The sequence below is a fragment of the Macaca nemestrina genome, chromosome 14 (assembly GCF_043159975.1).
Source record: "Macaca nemestrina isolate mMacNem1 chromosome 14, mMacNem.hap1, whole genome shotgun sequence".
In the NCBI taxonomy this organism is placed as follows: domain Eukaryota; kingdom Metazoa; phylum Chordata; class Mammalia; order Primates; family Cercopithecidae; genus Macaca; species Macaca nemestrina.
In genome coordinates this window covers 92409327-92433801 of record NC_092138.1, presented here as the reverse complement: position 1 = coordinate 92433801, position 24475 = coordinate 92409327, and the positions used below count along the sequence as shown (strand labels likewise).

The following is a 24475-nucleotide window of genomic DNA, read 5'->3' as shown; positions in this document are numbered from 1 at the left end:
GGAAAGGCTTCCAAGGAGATGACCTGAGTGTGTCTTTAAGGAAGCAAGAAAGAAAAGTTAGCCAGGCAAAGAGGAAACAGCCCATGAAAAAGCATGGCACCATGAAACAGCCAGCATGCTCGGGGAATTGCAGTCAAGTATTATTGGAGCCTCAAGTGAGGGGAGCAGCCCTGAGAGGGGGCAGGAGAAGAGGCAGGGCTGCTCCATGAGGGGCCCTACATGCCATGCACAGGAGCTTGGCCTTTAGGAGGCTACTGAGAGACCTTAAGGGAGCTATTGGGTGACCTTACTGGCCCCCTCCATGTGGATCCCCATCTACCAGTTCTCCTCATCAGGTTTTCAAAGCACAGACTCGATCATATCACCCCAGGGGAGGGATAGAGCCAACTCTTGAGTTTTACAAAAATCTGAGGAGTGAGTAGGAGGCAGGGAAGGGAGGACAGGAAGGGTTAGGTCAGAAGGAAGATAAGAGATTGGATGGTTGCTGGAGGGGAATGCCTTGGGTTTGGTGCAGGGTAGGGGGTGTGATGTGCCCCCGGGATCTCCTCTTCAGGAGTGAAGGTCTCACTCCCCTAGGTATGGGGAGGCTGCTAGAAGTAGTGCTTCAGTGCTTAGCTCTTTGGAGGTTGCCTCTGCTGAAGACAGCCACCTCCCCGGAGGCAACACCTCCTTCCTGGGGTGTCCTACATCCAGTGACTAACCAACCCAGGGTCATAAAAGCTTGGCACTGCTCAGGATGACTCTGAAGGGCCATCCCAGCTCCAGGTGTAGGGTGGGCTGAGGCTTGCACTGACTGCGTGGAAGCTCAATTCCTTCTTCTGCCCAGTCCTGCTCCCTTCCCTCCCCTTTCCCTCCCTCCCCTCCCCTCCCCTCCCCTCCCCTCCCTTTCCCTCCCCTCCCCTCACCCTCCCCTCCCCTCCCCTCCCTTCCCCTCCCTTCCCCTCCCTTCCCCTCCCTTTCCTTCCCTTTCCCTCCCCTCCCCTCCCCTCCCCTCCCCTCCCCTCACCCTCCCCTCCCCTCCCCTCCCTTCCCCTCCCTTCCCCTCCCCTCCCCTCCCTTTCCCTCCCCTCCCCTCCCTTTCCCTCCCCTCCCCTCCCCTCCCCTCCCCTTCCCTTCCCTTCCCTTCCCTTCCCTTCTCTTCCACAGGTGTTGAGCCTGAGAGCAGTCCCTGATGGATCTCCTATGCATGAATACCTCTCAGAGTCTGCTCCTGGGGAACCCCACTGGGGATAAGGAGGACCGGAAACACTTGCTAGGTGCCCAGCTGATGGGAATGACCCAGCAGAATGTCTGATTTGGGGGCTGCCAGGGAGAGACGTGTACAGTACTCAAGGGATCACGCAAGGTCGCAGGAGGGATGGACAGGCCGTCTCGTCTTGAGACAGAAGCAGAAGCTGAAAGCAACTTGGGGTGGCGAGGAGGTCAGGAAATGGAGGGACTCACAGTCTTGACATTATTTCCCCTGTGCAGCCAGAAGTAAGGTTGGCTGCTGAGGGGATGGGTAGATAGTAAAACAATCACCTATGAAAGTAATCACCGTAGTGCATGATAATTATTGCCACAGCAGTGGTAAGGCGTGCAGGGCTTCAATGCATGGATAGGAGTTTACCAGGCTGTGTGCCCACAGGGGAAAGTCATCATGGGCAGAGAATCCAGCTGGGCACTGATGTGAGGAGATGGGGGTAGAATTGCCAGATGAAATACAAGATGGCAGGTGAACATAAATCATATATAAACAATCAATTTTTTCTTTTTAGTATAAGTATATCCTGTGCAATATTTGGGACACACTTATACTGAAAAAACTATCCATTTTTTATCCCCTTCTGGCCCCGTCCCTGCAAGGAGCCTTATCTACCAGTGGGTCCCCCACACTTCCGCCCAGGTATTCTCAGGTTCCATCTTATTCCTCCTTTACTCAGCCACCTCTGGTGGCTCCCCATCGTCCAAACCCTCAATTAGTCATTTGAGGCCCTCTGTTTCCGGACCTTCAGCTACCTTCTCAACCCCATTCTTTTTTTTTTTTTTTTTTTTTTTTTTCCTTTTTGAGACAGGATCTCACTTTGGTTGCCCAGACTGGAGTACAGTGGTGAGATCTCAGCGCACTACAACCTCAACCTCCCAGGCTCAAGTGATTCTCTCACTTCAGCCTCCCAAATAGCTGGGACTATAGGCATGCGCCACAACGCCTGGCTAATTTCTGTCTTTTCAGTAGAGTCAGGATTTCATCATGTTGGTCAGGCTGGTCTTGAACTCCTGGGCTCAAGCAATCTGCCCGCCTCGGCCTCCCAGAGTGCTGGGATTACAGGCATGAGCGACCGTGCCTGGCCTCAACCCCATTCTTGAACCTCTACTTTAATCCCCTGCCTCCGGGTTTTTTCCTCAAGCTGTTTCCTCTGCCTACTCTGCACTCTCCCAAATCCACTCTTTCAGGAAGTCTCCTAGATCTAGATTCCCTGTGGGTGGATAGAAGTAGTCATTTCCACTGATTAGCAGCAGTAGCACTATTTCGCTTCTCTGAGCCTTCATTTCCTTGTCTCTAAAATGGGCACAATACTGTCTCTCTCATCAGGTTACTGAGGGGACAAGAGACTGTTTAGAAAGCATCAAGTACACTCTTGAAAGCTGGCACCCTCCCTGACTGTGCCTAGATCACTGCCTGGCACACAGTGGGCACAGAGGCATGTTTGCTGAATCAAATCAACTCAGAGGTCCCAAGCTTTTACAGTTTTTTTTTTTTTTTTTTTTTTTTGAGACAGAGTCTCGCTCTGTCGCCCAGGCTGGAGTGCAGTGGCCGGATCTCAGCTCACTGCAAGCTCCGCCGCCCGAGTTTACGCCATTCTCCTGCCTCAGCCTCCCAAGTAGCTGGGACTACAGGTGCCCGCCACCTCGCCCGGCTAGTTTTTTGTATTTCTTAGTAGAGACGGGGTTTCACCGTGTTAGCCAGGATGGTCTTGATCTCCTGACCTCGTGATCCTCCCGTCTCGGCCTCCCAAAGTGCTGGGATTACAGGCTTGAGCCACCGCGCCCGGCCTGCTTTTACAGTTTTTAACTTGCTTCTTGGAATTACCATACCCAACAGTGGAACTTGGAAAAACTCAGTTTCCTGTATTAAGATGATCTTAAAAGGGACGCTTAATGAGGCCACCGTAATTTTTTGTTTGTTTGTTTTTGCTTTGTCACCCAGGCTGGAGTGCAGTGGTGCAATCGTGGCTCACTACAGCCTCCACCTCAAGCAATCCTCCCACCTCAGCCTCCCAAGTAGCTGGGACTGAAGGTATACACTACCTTGCCTGGCTAAATTTTGTATTTTTTTTGTAAAGAAGGGAGTCTTGCTATGCTGCCCAAGCTGGTCTCGAACTCCTGGGCTCAAGTAATCTGCCTGCCTCAGCCTCCCGAAGTGCCAGGCCACTGCAATTCAGGCTGCATAACAGATTTCTCCCCTGTAGACAGGGGCCAAACCAGCTCCCTGCAAGGGCCCATTTAGGACCCAAACATGGCGCCCAGTCTCTCCAGCTCGAAGCAGGTAATATCTGCCACTCACGTGTCTGTCTCAAGCCCTCCCGATCCCAGACCACAAAGGATGTTTTCTTATAACTATTACCACAATTACCCAACTGCAACACTATAGAGAAGCGATTCGATGAGCCTGTGATTTTCGCAGTTACTTGTCTCAAATAAGTCACCTGAAGTTCATCTGCCATCAGGATTCATGGCTGTATTCGGTAATCATAGGGAATTATTTTGCTAGTAACAGAGGTATCTTGATCTAATTTAGTTTTAATGCCAGGAGGTGCCCTCCCAAAATAATCAGCTTCAGGGCAATTCCAATTTCCAGGTTTGTTACACGTTCTGGATAGAAGATTCAATTCAAGGAGGCTGAAGTTACTTCTTTATCACTCAAAGTCATCTAGAGGTGACATGGTATCCTACCTCTACGTGTGTGTAGAAGAATGCAGGGAGAGGCCCAGCGACAGCAAGCCAGGGTGGGCTCCCAGCCAGAGGAATGACTGGAAGACACTGATGGGTTAGGACCATGTCAAGTTAGATCCATAACTAGGGTTCCTGGAAGAACCTTAATTTTTCTTACACCCATTCATTAACCCGTTCTATTAAAAAACAAAACAAAACAAAAACAAAAAAAAAACACTAACCCTCACCCAGGCTGGAGTCCAGTGGCATGATCTCAGCTCACTGCAACCTGTTTCCTGGGTCCATGCGATCCTCCAGCCTCAGTTTCCTGAGTAGCTGAGACATCAGGTATGCACCATGTGCCTGGCTAATTTTTGTATTTTTTGTAGAGACGGGGAGCTTGCTGCCCTGGCTGGTCTCGAACTCCTGAGCTCAAAGCAATCTGTCTGCCTTGGCCTCCCAAAGTGCTGGGATTATAGGCGTGAGTCACTGCTCCCAGCCAATTATCTGCATTATTTTATTCCATTTTGACCATCTCTCCTTGGCAAGACCTAATCTTTGCAGTTATTAATAGAGTCTAAATAATGATAACAAACCCTCGTGCAGCTCTGTTTTAAGCGCTTTAATCCATATCAACTCATTACATCCTGTGAGGGAGGTGAATGCTACTATTATCCTCATTTTGCAGATGAGGTTAGGAAACTTGCCTCAAATCACATGTCTAGTAAGGGGCAGAACTGGGATTTGAACCTTCCCCAAGTTCCTATGCAAGGAAGAATCCTGAACCCACGAGGAATTGTTCAGCCTTGACTCTGTGCTCTCACTGACCCCTCGACACTCTGGGATAGAGGTGTTGTTAGCCGCATTTTACTGAGGAAGAAACTGATTCTCAAGAGGTCATTGATTTGGCCAAGGTCAATGCAGTGAGTAGATAAATGCAGGAGTTGGGACTTGAACTCTGAGATTCTGATTCTAAACCTAGTGCTGCTGGGCACAGTGGCACGCGCCTGTAGTCCAAGCTACTCAGCAGGCTGAGGCAGGAGGACAGTTTGAGGCCAGGAGTCGAAGGCTGCAGTTGGCTAGGATGGCACCTATGAATAGCTACTGCACTCCAGCTGGGGAAATGCAGAAAGACCCCACCTCTAAAAATAAGTAAAAATAAATAAAAATAAACCTACGGCTGCCTTGTCCAAAGCTGGGAAATTTATGACGTGTTTTTGAATGGCTTTGCCAGCAGGCTAGCTATCATTAATTAACTAAGTGCACGGTGATCGTCCTCCCACAAACCCCTCTCCAGCCACTCTGTGCCCCACTTCCCACTTTGGTCCTCTTTTCTACTTCCCACCCCTTGCTCCAGAAACCAAGTGTCCTTTGTTGCTATTCCCTGTTACCCAACAAAACCTACTTTCAGATTCCTGATCTTTCCCTCATATGTTTATACTTTCAACAGAGGGCTGTGTGGTCCAGCAGGAGAGGCCAGGAGCTAGAGGTAGCTCTGTCACTCTATCCTCCCTGGGCACTTAGGATGAAACCTATTTGTCTCTAGGCCTTGTCTTCCAATCTTTACAAGGGGAAGAGGTTAGACCAGTGTTCTTTAAACTACTTAAGCCATGGAGCTCTCATTTTATTTATTTATTTATTTATTTTTTAGAGACAGGGTCTTGCTCTATTGCCCTGTCTAGAGTGCAGTGGTGTGATCACATTATAATTCACTGCAGCCTCAAATTCCTGGGTTCAAGTGACCCAGAACCCTCATTTAAATGAAAATGTTCAGGCAAGCCCAACATTTGTATTACTATTATTATTATTATTGTTATTGTTATTGTTATTATTTTGAGGCTGGGCATGGTGGCTTACACCTGTAATCTATCTCAAAAAAGAATTCATTTATTTGTTTGTTTTGAAGCAGAGTCTCACTCTGTCGCCCAGGCTGGAGTGCAGTGGCAGGATCTCAGCTCACTGCAACCTCTGCAGGACCAGGTTCAAGCGATTCTGCTGCCTCAGCCTCCCCAGTAGCTGGGATTACAGGCATGCACCACTAGGCCTGGCTATTTTTTGTATTTTTAGTAGAGACGGGGTTTCACCATGTTGGCCAGGCTGGTCTCAAACTCTTGACCTTGTGATCCGCCCGCCTTGGCCTCCCAAAGTGCTGGGATTACAGGCATGAACCACCAGGCCCAGCATCAATGTTTATATTGTATCAGATGCCAGTGAGCTGCTCTAGTCCAAGTTGGGTTCAAGGAAGAAAGTGTCTCCTACATGCCAACTTCTGAGCTTCTCCTTGGACATGACAGGAAAACCACTGGCCTAGACAGAGCCTATAGGCTCTTGGGGCTCTTAGAGACAGGAATCTAGGATCCACGGATGGCAGGTGATGCCCAAAGTGCTATGTGGGCAGCTAAATGCCCACCTGGGACCCCCCCACCATCCCCCCAACACCTGTCCTGCCTTGTTGGCTAAACTGTAGAGGGGCCTGCCAGCAAAGCCAGCCTGTGCCCAGGACCCTGCCTCTGGGGCACTGAGCTGTCCAGGGGTCTTGCCACAGAGAAATGGTATCTGCTCTGATGCTCAGGGTGTGCCGTCTGTTTGTTCTGGCATGTTCCTCAGTGGCCAGAAGAGTTGGCTACTCCCCTACCCCTGTTACCCTTTTGTTTTCTCTTTCTTGGCCTCTCCCTTTTCCTTTTTGTTTTTTAAACAGAGTCTCACTCAGTTGCCCAGGCTGGAGTGCAGCAGTGTGATCTCAGCTCACTGCAAACTCCACCTCCCAGGTCCAAGCAATTCTCTTGCCTCAGCCTCCCAAGTCGCTGGGACACTACAGACACCTGCCACCATGCTTAACTAATTTTTTTTTATTTTGTGTAAAGACGGAGTTTCGCCATGTTGGCCAGGCTAGTCTTGAACTGCTGACCTCAAGTGATCCACCCACCTTGGCCTCCCAAAGTGTTGGGATAAGGGATGAGCCACTGCAGCTGGCCAGCTTCTCCCTTTTCTAAAAATACGTGTTTTGTTTTGTTCTGTTTTCATTGCTCCTTCCCCTTCCCCTTCATCTTTCAACAAATGCTGGCTGGTTGCTGGTCTCAAGCTTTCTGTCCCAAACCTCAGGCTACAGGGGAATGAGATAAACATGAGGGCTGCCCCCAGGGCAGAGCCTTCACCTGGAGACAGCTGCATCCTGCAGTGACTGTGGCCACCACTGCACTAAGAACTCAGTCACAGGGGCTGGGAAGGCTTCTGGAGGCAGTGGTGAGCAAAGGGGCACCAGCAGGTGAATAGGAGTTTGTCCCGTTTGTGGGGTGGGAATGAATGCAGGTAGGGAGGAGTTAGGTGTTTCCGGCTCAGAAGAGAGGCATGGAAACCGCGGAGGCTTAGCCAGCCCAAGCGTTTGAGGAGCTGTCAACTGCTAGATTTGGCTGAAGCATAAAGTGGTCATTGGGGGGCTCTCAGGAGTGGGACATGGTAAGTTGCCCAGGGGACCGGTGGCCAGGGGTCTGGAGAGGCTATTCCAGAGCTGGGAATAGATCCTGAGGGTCGCGGGGGCGCCAGTGGAGGTTTGCAGCAGGGCATGTGGGGCCAGAACTGTATTGTAGAAGTGCACCTGGCTGCCCACAGTTGGGGGTGGGGAGACAGTGAAAATGGGGCTTCCCTTCCCTTCTCACCCCCCACAGCCTGCACCCTCCTCTGAATGCTCTGAGCAGCCCTGGTTCCCTCTGAGACTCAGCATGGGGATAGAAGGAAGGGGGCTTTGGGCTGCCGGCTGCTCATCCTACCCTGGCCTGGCCCCCACCTCAAGGCAGTCCCTAAGCTCTTCACCCCCAGGACCATGAGTCAGGAAAAGTTCAAAGCTTGCTCTCCCCCAGCTGGGATGTTTTGATTTCTGGGCCCTCTGAAAATGGCCCGTTTGTGCTGAGATGCTCAGGCAGATTAGCTTCCAACCCCTTTTCAGCCCTTTCTATCTGAATCCTGGCTCTGACAAGCCCCTTCCCCAGCCCTGCAGCCCCTCTTGGCCCCAGATGACTGTCCTCACTTCCCCCCACAGCCCCCCACTGTGGTGAAGGAGGGGGAGGTCCTATCCCCAAACACAAGCTCTTTTGTTCCAACTGGCAGCTTGGCCCTCAGCCCTGCACCCGCTGCTGGTGGGGTTTCCTAGCACTTAATGAGCCCGGGGTCAGCTGAAGGATGGGGAGTTGGCATTGAGGGGCTGGGGACGGGGGCTGGAGCACAGGCGATTTCTGGCTGCAGCTTTGGACCTGTCCCTCCTCTGCTCAAATCTCTCCCATGGTTCCTGCCTACTCTACTGGGACTGCTGAGGTGAGCAGAGACCCCAGGCTCCTTGCAGCTCTCACACAGCCTCGTCTGCCTCTCCCTGGAGCAGGACTAGGCACTTGGGCTGCTCAGTGCAGACTCAGAGCAGGGATGCACACAGTGGGAAGCATGCAGGCTTTGAAGCCAGCAGGACCAGAGTTCAAATCCTGACTCTGCCACTTCCTGGTAGTACGACCAGGGGCAAATCACAAATCTCTGTGTGCCTCAGTTTCCTCCCCGTAAAATGGGGCTACATTTTCCAACCAGAGTTCTATGAGCTCCAGCACAAAATGCTCATGCACTTTCCCTTCCCTTTCTCTTGTTCCTTAAGAGTCTGGCTGGCTCCCCTCCTGAAGGTACAAGGTACAAAGAAGATAGTCAGAGCTGTCTTCCTCCTCCTCCCCCACAAGTTGAGCGTGCACTGGGCTGCCAAGGACAGTGGGGCATGGAGACCTTTAATGCCACTAGATAGAGAACTGGAGGCTGAGCAGGCCTGGGGTCGGGGGTAGCCAGTCCAGGAACCCACTGCCCCCTTGGCTCTGGGTCTTCTTGGCCTCCCTCCTTGGGCTAGGCTTCTCCTGCTGGGATTGTGAGCTCCCAGAGGTAGGCAGCCACCCAGCCTCACCTGAGCTGGCTCAGGGGTGGTTTGGGTCTTAGGAATTCCAGGGAGACGCAGCACAACCCTGTTCCTCCCTGCCTGAAACTATTCAGGGCTCCTCCAGGTGCAAGATAAAGCCCAATCTCCTGATCCCAGTATTTGAGGCCACTACCCCAGCCCGGCCGACCTCTCCAGCCCTGCCCACCTGGATTTTGGGGGGCAGCCTCACTGAATCACTCAAAGTTCTTAGATGGGCTGCCGGACGCGGTAGCTCACGCCTGTAATTCCAGCACTTTGGGAGGCCGAGGCGGGCGGATCACGAGGTCAGGAGATCGAGACCACCCTGGCTAGCACGGTGAAACTCCGTCTCTACTAAAAATACAAAAAAATTAGCTGGGCGTGGTGGCGGGCGCCTGTAGTCCCAGCTACTCGGGAGGTTAAGGCAGGAGAATGGTGTGAACTCGGGAGGCAGAGCTTGCAGTGAGCCGAGATCCCGCCACGGGACTCCAGCCTGGGCGACAGAGCGAGACTGTCTCAAAATAAATAAATAAATAAATAAATAAATAAATAAATAAATAAATAAAAGTTCTTAGATGGGCTACTCTGTAGTTCTCAACTCCAGGCCTTTCCTCTGTGGTTCCCTCTGCCTGTTCACTACCTCCATCCACCAAGCCAAACTCTGGAGTTTTGTTTTGCTTTGTTTTTAGAGATGGGCTCTCCCTATGTTGCCCAGGCTGGTCTCCTAGCCTCAAGCGATCCTCCTCCTTTGGCCTCTCAAAAGTGCTAGAATAGCAGGCACGAGCCACTGTACCTGGCCTTAGGTCTCTGGTTATCTTAAAGGTCAGCATCTTCTCCTTCCCACCTACCCCCAGAGGCCTCCCCACCATGGGATGTCACTGTAGCCTTGAGTGCCTATTCTAAGCGATTCCTTAAGGCAGAGACCCAGCCTCATGCTTTCCTGGGTGCATGCTTCCCCTCTAGCACCCAGCATGGAGCTGGCACAGAGAAGGCACAAATTAAAAGAAGTGAACCTGGGCAGTGAACAAAGACCAGGGCTCCAACAGTCCTCCTCCAATTCCAGCAGCTGCCCCTTAGAGTCACCTGGTGGGGCAAGGGAGAAGGCAAAAAAGAAGGAGGGTTGTAGACATTCCAATATCCAGGCCCCTTCTAGACTAAACTGAATCCAAATCTCTAGGGTAAGGCTGGGCATTGTTCCTACCCAGAATGATCCTGAGGCATATCAAGGATTAGAACTTTCTGGAAGATTCAGGTCTCCCTCCCCCCACCCAGGTGCAGTGGGCAAGGTGAGGCCAAGTCCTGCGGGAGGCTTTGAGTGCTCCTTAATACGCCACTGTGTGTTGCATTGATTGGAGAAGCGCTTTATAGCTTGCAAAGTACTTTCACTTGCATCGAGTCATTCATTCATTCATTATTCATTGAACAAATATGCAGCAGAAAGTGCTGGGGCCACAAAGATGAAGCTCCAAGGTGTGTGGCAGAGACAGGTTCGTGGACTGACAGATTGATGAACAAGGCCATAAGGTGTAACAGGGCTGCCCCCAGAGCCCTTAGCAGAACCGGTCAGGGGCACAGAGGAGGAGGGTATTGAGCCTATGTTAGGGAGGCCCCCTGGTCTGGGTGGTACTGGCAAGGCAGAAGGTCCAGGTAGGGGCTGGCAAAGGTGCAGGTGGCAGAGGTGGACTTGGTCCTGCCATGGGCAGGGGTATGAGGACACACAGATGTGAGGAGGGACGGTGGGGACTGCAGAGGGCCTGGCCTGGGTACCTGGTGGCTTAGCTGGGAGCCTGCAGGAAAGACCGAGAAGGGATGAAGAGAGAGGCGAGAGGAATGCCAGGAGAGGAGACGGTGGGGTCCTCGTTGCGGGGGTGGGTTGGTGAGAGATTCAAGCAATGGTAAACACAAATGATTATAACAACAGCCAGGATCAACTGAGGCCTCATTCTCTGCTAGAACAGTTCTCATAATTTTTAAAATAAGCATGAACACTGTTACTCCTCTCAGTAACCTGTGAGAGGAGTACCAGGGTAACCATCCCATCTCACACGTGGGAAAACCGAGATTCAGAGAACATCATTTCCGCTGGTGAGGGGCAGAGATCTGATGGTGTGGGGTTCCAGGCACCCTGCCCTGACCTACCCCCCATCAGAGCCTCCGCAGAGAGGACTGTAAGATGACTCTCCGAGAGAAAACCCTGGATTCTGCAGCTGGTATTCCATTGGTGGGCCCGGTCAGAGCAGCTTTGAGGCAGGGAGTGGTGTCGAGTTGCACGATGCCAGTGGGGAAGCAGAGATCAGGAGAACATGGGCTGGTAATCCCAGCTACTCGAGAGGCTGAGGCAGGAGAATAGCTTGAACCTGGGAGGCGGAGGTTGCAGTGAGCCAAGATCGTGCCTCTGCACTCCACCCTGGGTGACAGAGCAAGACTTCGTCTCAGAAAAAAAAAAAAAAAAAAAAAAAAAAAAGAAAGAAGAAGGACATGGGCCAGAGAGGATGAGGCAGTGAGGATGGGATGGGATGGGAGAGACTTGGGCTCTTTGCAGGGCTGGAGAAAGAGCCAGCAAGGGGGTCCTCATATAGGCAGGAGGGTGGGCAGGAGATGCAGAGCCCAGGGAGCAAGGTTGGCCTCAGCTGGGGAATTGACGGAGGGAGAGGAGAACTGAAGCAAAAATCCCATGGAGCTTGGCAGGGCCCCGGAGAAGCTGTCGGGGGCTTGAGCCTCACTTCTCTCTTGCTGCCGGGCACAGTAGGCCCTCGGCTAAGTCTTTGTGGACCCCATTCTGCTGGGGAGGGGGAGGTTTGCAGGAGTCACTAGCGGGAGAGGAGGGGAAGCGGGGAGCAGGGAGAACCCAGCAGGAGGGAGAAAGAGAGAGAGAGGCAGAGAGAGAGAGAGAGAGATATAGAGATGATTGAGACAGAAAGACAGAGAGATAGGAACAGAGACGGAGAAACAGAAAGACAGAGACAAAACGAGACAGAGATAGACCTAGAGAGAGTCTCTGAAAGGACTGCCCAACCCCTCCCTGCTGTCAGGGACCAAGTCTGAAAGAAGAGGCTCAGAAGGGGTTGGGGGACAGCCACCCCTACCCCACCCACCACAGAACTGGCAAATGAGAGACTAAAGGGTCTTCTGAGCAGGGAACCCACCCCCCAGATTCCCTGGTGCCTTGGCTTCAGGGCCATAGAGAGCTTAGCTTCTTAGCCAAGGACAGGCCTTCCCAGGAGGGAGGGATCTCCACCTCTACCCCCGCCTGGGGGCAGGAGAATCCCGACCTGGGACAGTCCCTGAGGACCCCTGAGTGACGCTCTGACCTCGGGCTGCAGGGCCTAGAGTCCGGTGCCTGCTCCCTCTGCTGAACCACCTGCCCTATTGACCTCTGGCTGCCGTCTGGCTCCCTCGGGCTGTGGTTTGAGGACCCTGCCCTCCACCACCACCTAAGAGCTGTGTCCTCCATTTTCCATGCCTAACACCCCACCATCAGCAAAGGGCAGTGTGAGGCCATTTGTCACAGAGACAGCATGGGAGGAGAGAAAGAGGGTCTTGGGCAGGGCTGCAGGTGGCACAGGCACCCCTAGCCATGTCTGTTCTTGCAGTCCCTGGCGCTGGCTTTTCTGGGGCACGGACCGACTCTTTCTGGTGCAGTGTCTGTGGAACCCCAGAGCGGGAGTGTGGGCCCCACGCTCTCACGTGCTCACTCACGGGCTCCTGAGGAGACAGCCTGCCGAGACAGAGGCCCACTGGCAGGCACACCGTGGAGCTCCTGCACTCACGCACGCCTGCCCGTGTGGGCAACACAGAGGCGCCCTGGGAATGTAGGTCACCGGCTGGAATGCTTCGAGCCTGGGGTGCTGGTGATCCGGCCATCCAGCACATGCTTCCAGATTGGACAGAAATCCACCCCCCTTCCACCCGCCTCTTTCCCCGCTCTCCCGAGACAATCTGACCCAAAGCTCCTCAGGCTTGTGTTTTCTCTCCTCGGGAATCCCACTGGCTGGGGCTCTGTCCAGGGGAGGGGGCGGGGCTCCTTGTCCATGCAGCTTCTTCTCTGTGTCTGTCCCTGTGCTGGGCGATGCGGAGTCTACAAGACATAGAGGGATGTGGCTCCCACTTTGAAGAGGACATCTCTGAGGCAGAGTCCAAGAGATGTCCTCAGACCAGAGGCAAGTAATGGTCAAGGGGAGAACAGAGCACTGCTTTGTCAGGGCCAGGCTGGCTTCCTGGGGGAGGTGACAGGACCCTGTTTGGGCAGTTGAATAAGGGCTTCTGCAAGCCTAGGAAAGGGAGTGGTTCTGACACACACCGGGAAGGCCCCAGCAGCTTCTCTCCCTCCCCTCTGGAATCCAGGCCTCTCTCAAAGGTGACTGTCACCAACTCCTCTAGAGATAGCCACTGGAGGGCCCTGCAGGCCCTTCAGACACAGCAAGCCCAGAACATCGATCCCCCTTCCACCCCAGAATCTGCCCTTCCACCCAGGTTCCCCTGTCAGTGTGGACACCAACATCTCCTGCCACACAGGCCAGAGATCAGGGTTATCCTGACTTCTTTCTTTATCCACCCAGCCTCCCCTCCAGGTTTTCACTGTGGCTCACCAAGCAGCTCACAGCTCAGAGATGCAAATGGACTTTAGTCATCAAAGTGCAGTGGGGTAGCAGAAAACCCAGGGAGCCTAGTCAGCTCAAATAAGCTAGTCAGGGAAGGCTTCCTGGAGGAGGTGACCTGAGCTGAGACTTCAGGATGGGCAGGATTGACCAGGTTGGAGGGGTAGTAGGGAAGGCTAAGATGAAAGAGTGTTTTAGGCAGGGGTAACAGCAAGTACAAAGGTGAGGGAGAGAGAGAGGCATATTCAAGGCAGAAATTAATTCATGATGGTAAGAGTGGCAAGAAAGAGGGGTGTGGCTTGGAGATGAGAGCAGAAATGTATCTGCAGGGTCAGACCATGAACTGCGTTAAGCCCTGTTAATGAGTTTGGATTTTATCCTGCTGCAGTGGTGGGCCTTGTGAAGTTTTTTGAATGCCTATGTGTGGCCCCTTCTGGCTACACATGAAGGATGAGTTGGGGGGACAGGTAGAGATGGAGAGCCCCAGGAAGAGGCAAAGCAGCTGTGCAGGTGTCCAAGGTGAAGCCTGGCCTGAAGTGAGGGCTGGGAGATGGAGAGTCGGAGTGGATCTCTGGACCTCTTAGGAGGTAGCATGGACTGTAAGCAGGCCTGGTTTCATCTTCTCTGACCTCCATCTTCCCATGATGTAACAGGGAATGGACACGAGGACCTCAGGAGAACCTTCCCCTGGGGTCTCCCCACACCTTGGCCATTTGCTATTTGTTCCAGCTTCCCTGGGCTTCCAGAGGTGAGACCTTGGGAGGAATCCCAGCTGGGAGGACCACAGCTCTGGCTTTGGAAGACCCAGGGTGGGCTCAGTGGCCCAGGGCATTCCACCCAGCAGAAGGAATGGACTGGACAGTGGGAGCAGAGGGCTGGACTCTGGATATCCTGCAGTCAGCCTTGGGAGGCCAGTGAGGGGAAGCTGGGGACACACTGGGCCTGATGCGTGGGGTCCACCTGCCTCTTTGGAATAGGGAGGGCTGCGGCAGCCATCCAGCAACCTGAGCATGAGTCAGGCCCTGTTACTTGAAGGACTGATACTCAAGCGAGTGTGTCAGTTTCTTCCTCTATAAAATGGGAATTGAACAATATGCCAAGAAACACATTCGGTGGTAGGAAAGCTTAGGGGACACGGATCATGCTACTGATTGACTTAAAGATCTGCGACACTGCACCAGGTCCCATGGCGGAGGAGCCAGCCTGAGGCAGTGGCTGTCCAGGACCACAGAAGAAGGAAGGATCTATCCTGCTTAGTCCTCAAGAGAGGAGCCCTGCGCGATAGCTGCTGTGGTCCCCATCCCTCTGAGGCTCTGAGAATCAACGGGCCTGGCTCACAGGTCACATGGAGGCACAGTAGATAGAAGCCCAGGCCTGGGGGTGTTAAGTGCAGTTCAGGAGGGGCTCTCCAGGAGCCTATGGGAAGTGAAATGTCCGCGACCTATGCACACAGGCACTCCCTCCCTTTCCCTGTCCCTCTCTCTGGGGACACCAACTCTTCTCTCTTGAGCTTTATCCTGGCTCTTCCCCGCCCAGCTCCAGGCACAGGGGCTCCCTCCTCACCTGCCACCCCTCACTGCAGCCTCAGCCCCTTACCTTGTTATGAGGCCAGCTGCTCAGGCTTGTGTGCAGAAATGACCGGAGCCTCTCCTGAGCTGGCCTCTTTGTTCTTTATTGTCTGTTCTTCCTGATTGAGCCTCTTCCCAGAGTCTCAGGGCAAGGGGAGGGGGCATGTGGCTCTACCACTCATCCACCTGCCCAGCTGGGCAAGTTCAGAAGCCCCCCGCATGGCTGGCCAGCAGAACTGAGGCTCCCCTGGGCATGGGAAAGGGCCCTGGATTGGGGACCAGGAGACCCAGGGGGGTGGTGGGAGCAGCCCAAAGTGGAGAAAGCGCACAGGAGTCTGGGAGTCCTGGGTTTGAATCACAAGTGTTCCTCAGTCGCTGTGTGGCAGGGCCCTTCTAAGCCTGGATTGTCTCATTTGAGCTGTGGGGTTGTTCCTTCCTCTGTGAGGAGTCAATGGAGAATATTTAGCAGGGAGCCAGGCACACAGTAAATGCTCATAAACGGGACCCCAGCTCTGCCTCCTTGGCCTAATTTTTTCACTTATAGAAGGGCTCCAGGTATGAATGTGGCATCTCTTCCTTGATTTTTCTGAGACCCAGGCAGCCTGGTCTAGGACAGAGCCCTTGAACAAGATGGAAGGAATCTAGATTCTGGCATCCCTTCCCCATTCCAGACAGGCTAGGCTGGTGTCAGTTTCACAGATGGGGTAACGGAGGCTCAACAAGAGCCCAGGTCTTTGGCTGGCACCTGTTGAGTGAGACGAGTGGCAGAGCCAGGAGGAGGCCTCAGAGGAAGGGCAGGCCTAAGCAGGAGAAGCGAGATGATGAATGGGAGGCCAGTGGCCAGACACATAGCTATTACTTTTTACGATTATTATCTGTCACCAGTTGAAGCTAATCCCTTTGCCTCTCAAAGGAAGGCCCAAGGAGTCATGACGTCAGGCCCCCTGATGACATCAGGCTATTGTGGCCTCAAATTGTCCTCTCTTTAGACCATCACAGGCCCACAGCTGAGTCTGCCTCTCGCCTTGCCCAGCCAAGCTGACATGGCTCCTGCCACATCTGAGCTGCTTCAGTGAACGCTCCCCAGGAGAGAGGATTTTCCACCGGCACAGAGAGGGGCCTCCAGGTGCCAGCTTTGGCACACAATGGCTCTCAGGACTGCAGCAAAATAAAGATATCAGGCTTTGTAGCTGGAGCGAGCTGAGTTCAAATCAGTGCCCTCACTATGTGATCAGGGCCAGTCATGTAACCTCCCTGGGCCTCAATTTTCTCATCTGGAAAATGAGGCTAACGGCAACCCACCAAGTGTATCACAAGGATTCAGAAGACAATGTAGGCCAGATGTGGTGGCTCACACCTGTAATCCCAGCACTTCGGGAGGCCGAGGTGGGCAGATCACCTGAGGTCAGGAGTTCGAGACCAGCCTGGCTCACACGGCAAAACCCCATCTCTACAAAAATAGAAAAATTAGCTGTGCATGGTGTTGCATGCCTGTAGTCCCAGCTACTCAGGAGGCTGAGGCAGGAGAACCTCTTGAATCCAGGAGGTGGAGGTTGCAGTGAGCTGAGATCATGCCACAGTACTCTAACCTGGGTGACAGAGTGAGACTCTATCTCAAAAATAAAACAAAACAAAACAAAACAATGCTGGGCACGGTGGCTCACTCCTGTAATCCTAGCACTTTGGGAGGCCAAGGCGGGTGGATCACCTGAGGTCAGGAGTTTGAGACCAGCCTGACGAACATGGCAAAACCCTACCTCTACCAAAAAAATCAAAATTAGCTGGGCTTGGTGACACATGCCTGTAATCCCAGCTACCTGGGAGGCTGAGGCAGGAGAATCGCTTAAACCTAGGAGGTAGAGGTTGCAGTAAGCCGAGATTGTGACATTGCACTCCAGCCTGGGCAACAAGAGCGAAACTCTGTCTCTAAAACAAACAAACAAACAAACAAAAACAGAAGACAGTGTAGATAAAGTGCCTTCGGATCCTGGCATGGAGCAGGTGCTTACCGAATGATACTGGTTATTACAGCAGCAGCACTTGGAAGTTTACAAGCTCACATCCACCTGCTTCTCTGCTGGGATCTCCCAACAACCCTGGGGTAGATGCCCATGCTGGTTGTCATCAGGAAGAAATGGAAAGTTCTGAGCTGTTGAGCTGCCTGCTCCACCTCCATGATATCCAAAGCAACCATCCCCTTCTGGAGGGTTTATCCCAGCAGGCTATCTGAGCCCAATCCCCTCCTGTAAGAGTCACAGACTCCCCTGACAGGTGTCCAACCTCACACTCTTTTGTCTCCTTACCCCTCCAGAGCTCCAAGACCACCAGGAAAACAGGCAAGACAGGGCTGAGTCTGCCCATTTGTCAGATGAGGAAGCTGAGGCTAAGTCAGGGCAGGGACTTTGTCCAGGCCACCCAATAACAGAGAGAACTGGGACGAGATGCAGGCCTGCTCTCTTGGGGCATGGGGCCCAGTGCCCTCAGCTGACAGCTAAGGAACCAGAAGTCCAGAGTCGGGGAGGATGCCTAAGGTTGCGGAGCAAGTTAAGGGCAGGATCCAGCTCATGCTACTCATTAATTCACTCACTCTCGCTCACTTATTCATTCATTCATTCACTCATCCACTGAGTATGTATTGAGCGCCTTCTCAGGACCAGTGCTGTGCAACACCCTGGGAACCCAGTGGCGGACAAGATACAGCTCCTGTCCTCAAGGGCCTTATAGCCTCCTGTGGGAGTCAGGCCGGTGAGCAGGCAATGAAAATACACCCTGGCAGAGGAAGCACCAGGAGCTGTCGGCAGGGTACAGGTAGGAGGTGGTACCCATGAAGTGGGAGAAATAGCAGGACTCCAACAGAACCTGAAGAAAGTATATTTTGCAGGGCAGAGCCTTTTCTTTTATGCTGGCCACTGCCAGGCCTCCCTTTTGCCCCCTTCTTTGGAAATCACAAGGCAGACAGAAAGGACATGCTTCTCTGAGCTGGACTTTTCACACAGCTCCAAGGGGCTGGCACCAGAGGGGAACAGTCACATCTTGTCTGGCCGTTACCCCAATTTACACCTGGGGAAACTAAGGCCAATCACAAGGGCTCTGCAGGGGTTAGTGCTGAGTTTCCAAGCTCTCTTCTTCTCCTCACCTTCCTGCCTCTGACTGTCCTGTAAAACAAACCTCTGCACCTGTGTCTGCTCCTCTCTGCAGCCGTGTCTGAGCCCTTCTTGGCCTTGCTCTAAGGGGCTCCCACTGCCAGACCACCCAATAGGGCTCTGCTCAGTCCTGCCTGCTAAGAGGCTTAGGCCTCTGGAACTTCAGTGCCAGTGGCTGCGGATTCCCCACCATGCCATGGCCAAACCCTTTCGGCCTCTGAACACCTGATAGATGCAATCGGAGCTGGGATCTTCACCAGAAGGGTGCTTTGCTCAGCTTGAAGCAAGGAGAGGTGTCCAGAGCCTCACCCCCAGATTTGCAGCTCCCAACCCTTCCCCATCCCCATCAATGTTCCCTAGCTCCCTAAAGGAGCTCAACTTGCCAACCCCTGGCTGAGATTGTAAGTATCAGAGAATGCGCTAAAGCATCACCAGTCTCCATGCCTTTTCACCCGCTGTTCCTTCTGCCCTGGATTGCCTTTCCTCGCCTCCTTGCCTGAACCAACTGCATTTGTTCACTCACTCTTTCAACAAGCATTTGTTGGATGCTTACTCCTGACAGGTGGAGAACTATGCTCTGGGGATCCAGAGAGCTTAGAGACTCGTGGGAGACGCAGGTGAAACATATCAGCATGCAATAATGTGTAGCGCACACATGAACACGTCCGTAAAGGAAAAGTAGGGCAGTAGGGCTGTGAAAGTGAGTCTCATTTGATGCATTGGGGGAACACGGTTTAAGGAGGGCTTCTCTGAGGAGGTGACTTTTCAGTTGATACTGGGAAGAGGAGGAGGAGTTAGCTTAGGGAAGAGAAAGAGGAAGGGTGCCCAAAGGCCCTGAGGGGAGACTCAGCTTGGGGACATGAGGAAGGTCAGATCCAATGGCTGGAAGCGAGGGAGTGAGCGGTGAGGGAGGAATAGTTCAATCATGAAGGAGCAGAGGAGGCAGGCCCTGGCGAAGAGACCCTGTGGGCAGCAGCGGGAAAGAGAGCCCCAGGAGAAGGGGCCAGCCAGAGAGAATGGGAGGAAACTTCGAGAGCACCCTGTCCCAGAAGCCAGGCCAGCACTGTGGCTCATGCCTGTAATCCCAGCACTTTGGGAGGCTGACGTGGGCAGATTGCGAGATCCCAGGAGTTTGAGACCAGCCTGGGCAACATGGGCAAACCCTGTCTCTACAAAGACTACAAAAATTAGCCAGGCATGGTGGTACACGCCTGTAGTCCAGCTACTCTGAAGGCTGAAGCAGGAGGATTGCTTACACCCAGGAGGTTGAAGCTGCAGTAAGCTGTGATCATGCCACTGCACTCCAGCCTGGGTGACAGAGAGAGACCCTGTCTCAATAAAAAAAGGAGAGTGTGGTGGACTGAACATGTGTATCCCTCCTACCCTCAAGTCATATGTTGAACTCCCAATGTGGCTCTGTTTGGAAATGGGGCCTCTAATGAGTAATTAAGGTTAAATGAGGTCATAAGGATGGGTCCCTAGTAGGATTAGTGTCCTTATAAGAAGAGACAAAAGGATCACAGCACTTTGGGAGGCTGAGGCAGGTGGATCACTTGAGCTCAGGAGTTTGAGACCAGCCTGGGCAACATGGCGAAAACCTGTCTCTACCAAAAATACAAAAAATTAGCTGGGCATGGTGATGTGCACCTGTGGCCCCAGCTACTCGGAAGGCTGAGGTGGGAGGATGGATTGAGCCTGGGAAGTGGAGGTTGCAGCTGAGCCGAGATTGCACCACTGCACTCCAGCCTGGGTGACAGAATAAGACCCCATTTCAAAAAGAAAAGAAAAAGAGAGAGAGAGAGAGAGAGAGAGAGAGAGAGAAAAGGGCTGACTGCTTTGGCTCACGCCTATAATCCCAGCACTTGGGACCCTGAGGCATTGGGATTGCTTGAGCCCAACAGTTCTAGACCAGCCTGGGCAACATATCAAGACCCCATCTCCACACAAAAAAATTAATTAGTGGGGTGTGGTGGCATGCATCTGTAGTCACAGCTACTCAGGAGGCTAAGACAGAAGGATCCCTTGAGCCTAGGAGTTCAAGGCTACAGTGACATTTGATCACATCATTGCAAAATGTTGTTATTATTTTTGAGACCGAGTCTTGCTCTCTGTCGTCCAGGCTGGAGTGCTGCGGCATGATCTTGGCTCACTGTAGCTTCTGCCTCTCGAGCTCAAGTGGTTCTCATGCCTCAGCCTCCCGAGTAGCTGAGATTACAGGCATGCACCACCACGCCTGGTTAATTTTTTGTATTTTTAGTAGAGATGGGGTTTCACCGTATTGGCCAGGCTGGCCTCACGCTCCTGACTTCAAGTGATCCACCTTCCTCAGCCTCCCAAAGTGCTGGGATTTCAGGCGTGAGCCACTGCGCCCAGGCTCCTGCTTTAATTTCTGTTTCTGAAAACTTTGTTGTGTGAGTCACTTTGTCTATTTTGTTACAGCAGCCTGAGCTGACCAATATAGAGGGAATCATTGACTTCTTCAGTGGCGGAGTCACCTCTGCCAGGAAGTCTTTCTGGAATCCAAGTATGGGGTTAGGACTTCCACGTGCCTTGACTTCCCCCATCAGAGCACCTGCCTCTCTCTCAGATTAGCCTAGGAATGTCACAAGGTTTGATTTGTTCTTGAACCCCAAAGCCCAGTCCAGAACCTGAAAGTAATTGTTAAATGAACGAATGTAGAACCAGGGCTCAGACTGGGGAGGTGACTCACTAAGACCACAGTTTTCCTGTGCTGCCCTGACCCAGGATGGCCTCCTTCAGCCCTGGACCCCTGAGACTGGCTGGGTGGGAGACCTTGGCTGGAAAAGCCGGACTCCTCTCCAGCTGGGCCTGGGATTGCTCCCAGAGAGAGCCTGGGCTCCACTCCATGCCTGCTGGTCCCTTTCCTAAGGCCCCCTCTGTCCCTTTCCTCTTCCTCTTGAATCCCTTACCTCCCTGCCTGGCTAGCTTCCAGGAGATCAGCAACCGGCCTCGTGACAGGCCACGACAAGGAGTTGATTGTGCACAGGGTCTTTCTGTGAGGGTGGAGGCAGCCTCAGTTTCCAGCCTTGCCCAGCCCAGAGGCTGCTACTAGCAAATCTGGAGGACAGCAAGTGGGGGCTGTGGGCTCCTGAGATATCCCTGGCTGGGGCTGGTCTTCCCCACCCCCTCGCCTGCCTCTTCAAAGGTCAATGCCCTCCCTAGGGGAGCATCCATACATCCAATGAGCCAATACCCATCCCTATGCCATGCTTCCAGTGAATAGCTCTGGAGGCAGGCAGGCCTGTCCCACACCCTCAGGCTGTCTGCCCCTCGCCTCCCCAAGGACCGCATCACTCTGAATTTAGTCTGGGATTGTTTGTCTGTCTCCCATTCCATACTGGGAGCTCTTCCAGGCCAAGGGCTGCTCTCCCTATTTTTTCCCACTCTCCTCCCTTTCTCTTCTCCTCCTTCCATTCACTAAGCACCAATTATTTGTTAGGACTGAGTTCCTCATTCCTACACACCCCTGACCCTGACACGGGGTTTGGCGCACGGAGGTCACTCTGCATGCATCAACTGCCCCCCACCACCGAGTGCCCAAAGATGCCAGGTCTGTGGGCTAGGCCTTGCCAAGCTTCCCTGAGGGCTGCAGCTCCAAACGTGGCAAAGGGCCCCTCTCCTTGGAAAGGGCTGAGCTCCTGCAGGAGGAAGGAAATTTGGCCTTGGATCTGTGCCAGGCAGCCAGGCCTGGAGGTGGTCGGGGAATGTCCAGAGAAACAAGAGCTTGGTTTTCTTAGTAGAACTGTGGTCTCAGGAGGACCTGAGCCCCTGGAAGGCTGACCTGACCCAAGCTGGGATGAGGTCGCCCTGCAATTACCACCTCTTCCGAGGCCAACAGGCCTTCTCCCCGCTGAGTCCTAAAACCTGCTGCCCCACCCCCCTCCCCATGCCCAGCCTTGGTCCCTCGGCCACACTTTTGCACTCCTGCATCCCTCCTTGATTGTCCAGAGACAGCCAGGCTGTGCTGGGCATCCCAGCCAAAAGTGAGCTCTCTGGCCAGGCTGAGCAGTGCAGGAGCTGAGTTACTGCATCCCTGGAGCCCCAGGCCCGCAGAAACCGCCACGAAGGAACCCTTCCAAGTCTTATAAATCCCTGTTCCATACTCTGCATGGTCTCTGTCCCAAGCAACTTTTCCCCAATAATGCATGCAGGGCTTCCAGTGGCCTGGGCAGCTGCACAGGGGCAGCTCCCCGGTGGCAGCCACTGGGGCCCTGTCACACGGGGAGTGCTTTCAGCATGAGCCCCGGCCTTTAATTACAAGGTATGTTCCTGTTGCCTCTTCCATCTATATTTATCTGTAGGATCGCACTAATTGAATTCCCCACAGCACAGGGCAGGCCTGGCGAACAGCGAGGCAGGCAGACAGGCAGGGGGGCTGCAAAACTTCCTTCGTTTCCTTCTTGGCCAAGAGCAAAACAGAAGCAGCTGAGAAACTCTCTCTCCCTCCCCTGGACCTTGTCAATGCCTGGAGTCTGAGGGGCTGCCCACTCCAGGGACCCTCCAGCCCTGAGCCTCATAACCCAAGGCACCCATGCCCACCCATGGGTCCCAAGACCAGACAGTGCCCAGATGCCTGACTGCCTCCCTGCTTCAACTCAGATTCCTATAGCAGAGAACAGTCCGTTGAGCAGAGAGGCTGAAACCCCCAACTCTGCACTTTGCCGGCACCGTCTTACCGTAGGAGTCGTCTTGGTCCAGGAGGGAGTCGGGCTCCATGGCATGTGGGCCCCCAGCCCCTGGCCCCACCTGATTTATGAACCGAGGCTGTCTCCATGAGCGTCTGGGTTCCTCCTTTTGTATTCCATCTGGCGGCTTTTCCAACTAGATGACTGGGTATTCCTGCAAGCAGGCCCCTTTCCAGCCCTCGCCTTCGTACAGTACATTTAAAGTAGCAGTAACCTCTTTTTCCTCCCCCCGCAGCCTGACTGGAAACATTAGAAGGGACTGAGGCAGTGAGATGTCTAAAATAGGAAGACGCCGGGACGGTTGGCCTGGCTGCCCGTGATGCTGGCTGCGGGGATCTGGCCCGGCTGTGCAGATGGAAAAGCTAAGAGGTGAGGCTGAGATGGGCTTAGCATCTGGAAGCCGCCTCTGGGGCCCAGGGGGTTTGCAGGACGCGGGGAGCCCAGCCCTCCAGGGGAGGGGTTGGGGGGTCTGCTCTGTTTACCCCCAGTGCCCAAACCCCAGGGGCTTCTCCCAGGCCCTGCTGGAACCTCCCACTCAAATCTGTTCTACAGACATTTCCCGCAGTGTGGGGGATGCAGAAATTGACTCATCCATCCATTCAGTTAGTCACTAAATATTTTTTGAGCATCTAGTCGGCACCAGACACCGTGCCCGGTGCTGAGTTTGCAGCAGGGAGCGAGGCACAGTGCCTGGCTTCTTGGAGCTCACAGGAAAACAGGTCATTGCAGCACAGTGTGTGATGCAAGAGCTGCAGGAACACACAGAAGGGGCACCTCACCAGGATGGACGAGGTGGTCAGGGAAGGCTTCCTGGAGGAATGGGCACGTAAGCTGGGGCCTAAAGGATGAGCAGGAGTTAGCCAGGTACAGAAGGAGAGAGTGACCTGTGTAATAGCCCTGAGGTGAAAGGGTGCATGGGGCGTTCAGTGCCCCCCTAATAAGTTCCAGGTGGTTGGTGAGAGATGGGATCGGAGAGCCAGGGAGAGAGTCAGGAATGGGTTGGACAGGGCCTTTGGGAATGGCTCCAGGCCTGCCCAGAGGAGGGTCCATGAGAATGACATGATCCGGACTGTCCTCTGGGAAGGCCTCCCTGGTGACCTTGTAAAAGAGGGGAAGCCGCCAAGCCACCAGGGCAGAGGGAGATGCAGGCTCCACAGCCACAGCTGTAGGATCCCTGGGTGCTATTTATTAAGCAGACGCCAGAGGTGGGCACGGTTTCGAGTACTGCCCACATTGTCTCATACACTCCTTACTCTGGTCCCGTCCAGGAGAAACTGTGGTTCTCCTATTTTACAGATGGGGACAATGCAGTTTAGAGAGGTGATGTGACTTGACCAAGGCCACAGTTGTGAGTGACCTCCAGGGCAGGCATGGACCCCAGAGAGGGCGTAGCCTTGGTGCTGGGATGGTAGAGAGGACAAAGATGCATCTCAATCAGTCTGCATTCAATCTGCATCTCCTGGCTGGGCACGGTGGCTCACACCTGTAATCCCGGCACTTCGGGAGGCCAAGGCAGGTGGATCACCTGAGGTCAGGAGTTCGAGACCAGCCTGGCCAACATGGAGAAACCCCCGTCTCTACTAAAAATACAAAACATTAGCCTAGGGTGGTGGTGTGTGCCTGTAATTCC

The 24475-nt window shown here is 53.5% G+C and overlaps 1 protein-coding gene across 2 annotated transcripts in view; it reads right to left on the bottom strand.

Annotated features, from left to right (window-relative positions):
* The window catches only part of DAB2I (DAB2 interacting protein), a 217053-nt gene extending 193890 nt beyond the window's left edge, over nt 1–23163 (bottom strand). The window contains exon 1 of one of the 2 annotated variants that reach the window (XM_011750494.3): nt 22837–23163. In XM_011750494.3, the coding sequence (XP_011748796.2) occupies nt 22837–22876 (40 nt within the window). In that variant the 5' untranslated portion in view covers nt 22877–23163. The remainder of the gene's footprint in view (nt 1–22836) is intronic. The other variant, XM_011750486.3, reaches the window with a different exon arrangement.
* Between the last annotated feature and the right edge of the window lie 1312 nt (nt 23164–24475).